Source organism: Nicotiana tabacum, chromosome 24, assembly GCF_000715075.1.
Source record: "Nicotiana tabacum cultivar K326 chromosome 24, ASM71507v2, whole genome shotgun sequence".
NCBI classification, from domain to species: Eukaryota; Viridiplantae; Streptophyta; class Magnoliopsida; order Solanales; family Solanaceae; genus Nicotiana; species Nicotiana tabacum.
In genome coordinates this window covers 8880943-8888778 of record NC_134103.1, presented here as the reverse complement: position 1 = coordinate 8888778, position 7836 = coordinate 8880943, and the positions used below count along the sequence as shown (strand labels likewise).

General features: G+C 34.1%; 1 protein-coding gene across 1 annotated transcript; it reads left to right on the top strand.

The window, feature by feature from the left end:
* Positions 1–731: 731 nt before the first annotated feature.
* On the top strand, positions 732–5235 carry LOC107775368 (uncharacterized). The gene is made up of 7 exons (XM_016595092.2): positions 732–871; positions 2551–2613; positions 2780–2859; positions 3704–3812; positions 3931–4090; positions 4282–4445; positions 4541–5235. Exons 1-7 carry the CDS (start codon positions 869–871, stop codon positions 4868–4870), a joined length of 909 nt encoding a protein of 302 aa, XP_016450578.1. The 5' UTR covers positions 732–868; the 3' UTR covers positions 4871–5235.
* Positions 5236–7836: the final 2601 nt, after the last annotated feature.

The following is a 7836-nucleotide window of genomic DNA, read 5'->3' as shown; positions in this document are numbered from 1 at the left end:
AAGTTTGTGGGATTTACTCTTAAATTTATTATTTTGTTTTTAAACTTAAAAAAAATTGTGATTTATTGAGGTTGTCAGCCTACCTAGTATTAAGATAGGCGCCATCACGACAGCTGCGATTTTTGGGTCGTGACATTTGCATCAGCGATTAAAAGTTTTGTTAATTTATATTATACGATCTAAATATTTATTATTATTTAAAAAATTATTCAAGAATGTCGTACTTATATTTGGAGATTTTTATATAAATATTTGTCAATGCCCAATATTTAGCTGGACTATATTGGGAAAAAATAAAAAATAGCCAGATTTATAGTTGGTAAATGAAAAATAGCCACTGTTTCAAAAGTAATCGAAATTTAGCAACTTTTTCATATAAAGATAAAATCTGAACAAAAACATCCTTAAAAATCCGAAAATATTTCAGCGTAATATGCTGTAGTTTGAATTTTTACATATGAGACATAATGTGCTGGAATTTAATAATGTGTTGAAGTTATAACATAATATGCTGAAAGTTTATATGCAGGAGCTTCATAATCCCGCATAGTATGCTGGAATTTTTTGTGTGCTGGAGTTCCAACATAATATGTTAGAAGTTTCAGTAAAATAATGACTATTTTTCAATTGCCCACCCGAAAACTGGCTGGCTAGCTCGTGTTAACCACTATATTTAGTCCAGGCCCATCAATCAAAGTGCACTGCCGACAACGGGCTTTTGCCGCCTGAATCCATTCCCTTAACGGTGTCGCTTTATGTACATATAAAACCATCAGACATACCCCAAAACTGCAATCAAAACGCGAATTTCCCTTAACCTCGAGGATCCAAAAACCGATCAAATAACCGAAGCTTTGAAGATCAAAATATGGTACGTTGATCTCACAAATTTTCGTTAATTACGATTTATTCGTAGTATTTAGACTTTTTATTGATTAATTTAATTTTTGTCCAACATCTAGGGTTTATATTAGTGTTCAATATTATTTGTTCATTATTTTTTTCTTGATTGTTTTGACTTTGAGTTGCTCACAGTTATGTGTAAATATTGTAAAATACACACCGTACGGCATGTCCATAATTTCTTTTTTGAGCTGTTATATGATTAGAATCCAGTTTGGCTATATATTACTAAATATTGAGAATTTAATTACAAAAAGTCGCTTTGTAGATCTATTTAAGCATAATATCTTGATGACGAAGATGAGTTTATGTTCAATTTGGCTATTGATATATTGTTTGTAAAATTGTGATGAACCAATTTTCATTTTGGAAAAGAATATTGAGCTTTTATTTGATTAAGGTATCCAACTCTGGCTACAGAGGTGGATGTAGAGTTTAACTAATGGGTACAGCTTCTGGCTCAGACCCTGAATGTGTAAAAAAGTTCATTAAGTAAGTAGAAATAATTGACTTCGGATCCAGTAAATTAATTAGGTTGTGGTAGTATCCCGAACTCGAACCCATAAAGTTCATATCCTGGATCTGGTTCTATCTGGTTGTGTAAGTTTCACAAGGCATAGCTGTTCGTAAGCCTGGATAAAGGAGGATGGTTATGTCTAATTATAGTGAGTCCTCTGGGAATCCAGTTTTTTAATGAGTCTAATAGAGCTGAATAGATAGAGAGGATTCATATATCTCGCTGCAACTAGTTTGAGATTGAGGTGTGTTTAGTTGTTCGATTGATTGATTTGATTATTGTCTCCATCTTCTAAATTATTATTAGTTTAGGAGGTAGTATTTAATTCTAAGAAATGGGATTTAGAGGGGTCTTTTGCTACTGCTTCTTTTTCGTCTTTCCTTGAGTCGAGGGTCTATAGGAAACAATCCCTCTACCTTCTCAAGGTAGGGGTAAGGTATGTGTACGGTGGGTTTGTTATTGTTGGGGTTTAGAGGGATCTTTCAGTATAATATCTTCACAGATGAATATGAGCTCTTATATGTTTTGTGAATATGTCAAAACCTATGACATAGTCTGAATTTTCGATCCCTCCTAATTATAGGTTTGGTTCATGGGCAAAGGCAGGGGTCTGTCTGGCAGTTTACCCTCCAGAGATTTATTTATTGTTGTTGTCCTCTTTTTTTGGTGTGTGTGTGAGAGAGAGATTGTAAGAGGTCTGAGAAAGTTTTACTCATTTTATTTTTGGGTCGATTTTTTGAGAGGTAGAGGAAGCTAATATGGAGTGCGTCTCTGGCCTTCCTGTCTTCCTTAACTGTGTGGGGGACGGACATGTATCTCTCCTCTTTACTTGGCCTTTCTTACCTTTTCAGTTTTTTTCATCCAATTAGATATTGTGAATTGCTCTATAATTAATAAGTAAGCTCTGTGTATTTTTTTTTGTTCTTTTGGATCTTATCAGCAGTTGTGTGATAAATAAGTGTTTGAAAGGCTGATCTTTTACTAGCTTTATCGTAGGTGCAGTAACATAATTTACAGTGCAACCCTGCACCTAATCTCCTAATAAACTTTCAGCTTGAGTTTCATTTGTCAGTTTTCCTTTTAACGCTCTAAATGTCGGTGCTAAGATGTCATTTCTTTTTCTGTTCCAGTCTTCACTTGCAGCTGCTAGGGCAGACAACTTTTACTATCCTCCAGAATGGTCTCCCAAGAAGGTAAGTAGATATAAACATTTTTGCTTGGGTGATACTTAAGAAGAAATAGAATAAATTACTTTGAAGGGCTTATAATAGGAGAAGATAGCTACAGACAAAAGCCTCTGTCTGGTGGAATGTTGGATTCAGAAAAGAGTTCTAGTTACTAATTCAGGTTTCTTTCCAGGGTTCACTGAACAAATTCAATGGTCAACATGCTCTCCGAGAGAGAGCAAGAAAGATAGACCAGGGCATTTTAATTATAAGGTACTGAACTATGAAAATTCTGTATTTTACTTGTCCTTTTGGATGCTGACGCCAAGCAGCACTATAATGGCAGAATTAGTTCTTAATGTTTTGAGCCAGTTTAGCCAGGAGATAATCTGGATGAGGAGAAAATTTGCATGTGTATTTGGATAGAAGAAATTAAAGTAATGTTTACCGTCGCATTGCATCTGATACCTATTGCCTTGGTGTCGAATGGACCTTCCAGATATCTAAATTTTTCTTTGCCTTATCCAAATAAAAAACTGAGGTTTACCTCCTTGTCAACTTCAACTTTAGGGAACATCTCACAGATTGAACTCATTTTTCAGAAAAGCATTTATATTCACACCTGGGAATTGGAAAGATCGAGTTTGAAGCATCAAGCTTTGATTGCATATTACTTATTTAAATCGAAAAAAAAGAAAAAAAAAAGAGAGGCTTAGTCTGACTTGCTACCTTGGCCTTGTAATTGCTAAACCTGTTCAATTTATTAACATGATTTTATTACTTAGTCAAATGTTAGGAATTGTTTAACACATTGTGACTTCAGCTTGATGTCCTCTGATGCCTAAATTGATATTGGCAAGCATGGTGATTCAAAATGCATACTTAGAACCCAATGTTTTTGATGTATCCTGCTTGAAAACATTGTTAGTTCACTAAGTTCAATATTAGGATATGATGAAGGTAGAAATCTATGCATTTACATAAAGAAGGAAAAATAGTGTGTTTGTCTTGCTGATGCATTATTTTCTTGATTAGTATTCTCATGCGTTCTTTATTTTCCAGCTCTGCTGTTATGAGCATCATCATTCACTACCCTATAATATCTTCTTCTTTATAGGTTCGAGATGCCATTCAATATCTGGTGTGGAGGATGTGAGTCGATGATTGCCAAGGGTGTGAGGTTCAATGCTGAGAAAAAGCAAGTAGGAAACTATTACTCCACAAAGGTATGATTTTGTCATGATACAGTAAATGAGATAGAAAATCCTCTCACTTGTAGCCAACTGTGCTAAATCAAATGACTCTTGGTTTTCTGTTTGCTAATTGTAATTATACTCGTGTTAGATATGGAGCTTTAGTATGAAAAGTGCATGCTGCAAGCATGAAATTGTCATTCAAACGGATCCAAAGAACTGTGAGTATGTAATTATAAGTGGAGCTCGAAAGAAGATCGAAGATTATGACGCTGAAGATGCTGAAACCTTAGTACTTCCAGTAGATGAAGGTAAGCATCATACAAGAAGTGTTTAGTGCATTTTCTTCATGCTGATTTCAGTATGCTATTGTCACTTATAGAAGCTATTGCGTTGACAGGTGAATAGAAGTCTCTGCAATTTTGTACAGTACTTTATTGTGATGCACTATAGTGATTAGGTACTGAGGAGTTTTTTAATAACTGATCTGCTTTTCTTTCAGATAAAAGTAAGCTAGTGGATCCTTTTTATCGGCTGGAGCACCAGGAGGAAGACTTGAAGAAGAAGAAAGAAGCTGAACCTTTACTTGTTCGTCTTCAGCGAGTGTCTGATACTAGACATTCAGATGATTATGCCATGAACAGGGCTCTTCGCGCCAAGCTTAGGGTATGCTTTTGTTTATGTTGGTCTTGTGCATTTTATTCTTTTTTCCTTTATCCTTGACACTGCAGTCCTTATCATCTTCTTTTGCATGTGTACAGACTCAAAAGAAAAGAGTTGCTGAAGAAGAGGCTGCTTCGAAGAAAATTGGACTTGGGATTAGGTTATTACCACCATCTGCAGAGGATGCTGCAACTGCTGCAAGTGTTAAATTTGCTCATAAGTTTGATAGGAATAGAAGGGATAAACGAGCCATTATTTACTCTGGTTCAATCTTTTCTGAATCGTCTGGTTCTTCTAAGCGGTCAGAGTTAGAATCTAAGAGGAGAAAAATAAACGCTTCTGCTGCATCAAAGTTGCTGGTTGGAGGTTTTAAGCCCTCATCATGGTCTGAAGCTGCTACTTCATCTAAGAAACAAAGGAGAATTTAGCAAAACGCTTCCCAGTGCTTTCCGCCGCCATTATTTTAGATTCTTGGTTAACCTCCCGGCTAAGTTGAGTTTAAAATTTGCTGCTTTTTACTTACAGTTAGTTTCTACCTTGTTAATCGTCCGGTAGGCAGTTGACTTACGTGTACAGAGTTATTGATTTTCCAGTGTTTCTCCTGCTTCTAACTGTGCTTGTATTTGTCAATCCGAATAAAAGAGAATTTGTATCCATCACATCAAGCTAGAGGTGTAAACAAGTCGCGGTGAGCCAGCTGTAAGGTTGTAAATCCTGTTCTAGTTTTCAGCATACCAAAACGCTTGAATGTAATTGATTTCAGTACTTGAGTAAATTTTGATTTGCGATCCAAGCGTTATATTTATAGTTGAGGGTTTATCGGAAACAGTTTTTCTGCCCTTCCTGGTAGGGGTAAGGTTGCGTACATCTTACCCTCCCCAGACCCCACTTGTGAGAAACTATTGGGTTTGTTGTTGTTGATCCAAGCATCATATTTTGCTCGATTTACAGAAAAATATACGAAGTTGAGCTGATTCTATCTACAGTAGTAGACCTTGTATCTGAATGCCTTTAAGTAAAACTATTTGGTGTTTTGACTGATTGAAAGTTGTGCATTTTTAGGATTGAAAAGTATGAAATGGATAGTAGTGAAAAGATGAAAAATATTCCTTTCTATCCGTTTCTTCACTTCACTATCAGTAAATATGATAAAGGAAGGTCGTGAAATCAGGGACCAGTTTCAGGATTAGGAGACAAGCGTGAATATCTTTGCTATACGTGTTACATACTTCTTTGGATTTCTTGAGATCTTTCTTCTAAAACAAATCTACTTTTCCATGATTGTATTGTATATTCGCCTATTATGTTCAAGCTAGTGTTAGTAGTACCCTATACTACTTATTATAAGGCCTATCCAAAAGTCTAAGCCACGTAGCTTACACTTCCAAGTCACTACGCAACCTTTTACGAATCAATTTCTAACACTCTAGGCTCATTTGGTGTCACTTCACATTTTTTTCATAAAAAACTTAATCAAAAAGTTTTACCAATTTGTACAAGAAAATATTTCCTAATCATTTTTAAAGGTTGGTTAAATAAAATATTGATGACATGTGAGAGTAATGATCTTGAGTCGAGCGAGTTTCGGAAACAATTTCTCTATAACAAGATAGGAAAAGTTATGAGTACATATTATCGTCCCCAGACCTCATACTGTGGGAATACGCAGGGGCGACCAGAGGGTGAAGCCACTAAAGCGGGGGCTTTAAGCCCCAGAATTTTAGAGGCCCCAATATTTTTTTCAATTCCTATCCGATGTCCGATATTTGATTTGGGACCTTGAGTAATTCGAATTTGTATTATGTAAAGTCCATTAATTTGGGAAACGCTCCTTAGGAAATATCATATCCATCCCACTATAACTCTTCTTGTGAGACCCCAAATTTTTCTGAAAAATATTAAGAGTTCGTTTGGACATAAGAAATTTTTTTCTTTTTTTCAAAAAAAAATTTACTTTTTTTCGAAATCAGCGTTTGTTCATAAAATTTCCAATTTCAAAAATTTGAAAAATTGCAAAAAAATATTTTTCAAAATTCACTCACAAAACTTCAAAAACAACCCAAAATTATATTTATGTCTAAACACAAAAATTTCAAATACTATTTTCACTTTAAAAAAATTTCCCCCTATTTTGGAGTTTTACAATTCTTATGTCCAAACGTCCACTAAATATTTCAAAGTAGAAAAATAAAATATTTTATATAAAGAAAGATTACATTTATCATCAGAAAATTAGTAATACACTTTTAAACTCCGTTTTTATTTTTTTTTTATTTTTTCTCAGGTTTCTATCATTGTAACAGGTATATTGAAACATCAAAAAATTATTCTGATATAAAGTTATCAACTTCTTGAATCAGGTTGTATTACTTAAGATCAATACTGTTACGTGAAAGATTAAATGGTTTATGTAAAAAAAAAAATATAAAATCTTTATTCTGAAAAATCTAGAAAAAAATTCAAATAAAATTATATAATATTTCTTTTTATTTTTAAAATAAGGTCCCTTATTAAAGTTTGACTTTAGACCATCAAACTTGTTAGCCTCCCTTGAAAATACGCTGAATATGTTATTGTTATGTGAAGTAATGAAAAGTAGGAAAGAGCATGTGTTCTTTTTTCCTCTTTTCTAGTTGAGCTATGGTCGATCTTCATCGTTATCTATCATACTCCACTTTCGTTATATGGGAACACTCTTTTTGTCTACTATTAGTCTCTGAAAATATATAAATGCATGCTAGTATAGAACTTTCACATAGTGCGTTACCGTATCTATATTTTGGGCTTCTGATATTTAACCTTCCAATTTTCAGTTGTGGATGTCTTGTCTAAATATGTAGTGACCACATTAATTGGTTAAGTCACTTTTTTTTTAAAAAAAATTCTCAGGAAAATCAATTGTCGCTATCCTTCGGGCGCGCACTGGATAATCTGTTCACTATGCAATAGCTCGTAAATCACACAACAGATATAGATCGCACTAAGCAAGCTCAGTGCGACGAGCTCCGACGAAAGAGACGAGCTCCGACGAAGGAGGCTTGTAATGTGCATCTCTATATCTATATCTATATCATATATATATATATATATATATATATATATATATATATATATATATATATATATATATGGACGATTCATCATTCATTTCACCCACAGTAAAAAGAGAAGTAAAAATGCACTTTACTGCTCAAAGGATTACGACAATATAGACAAAGTAGGCCAACAATCCTCCCAACTAGAGATTTTACTCTCTTCAGTGACTTCTCTACAATTTTTTCAAAAAGTTACTAGATAATTATCTGGCCCCAGCAATATTTCAATAATACTTTTACTCAAGTCTGAAATAGTAAACGATAAAAATAGAAAGTTATTTTTCTTAAGATAGCACATG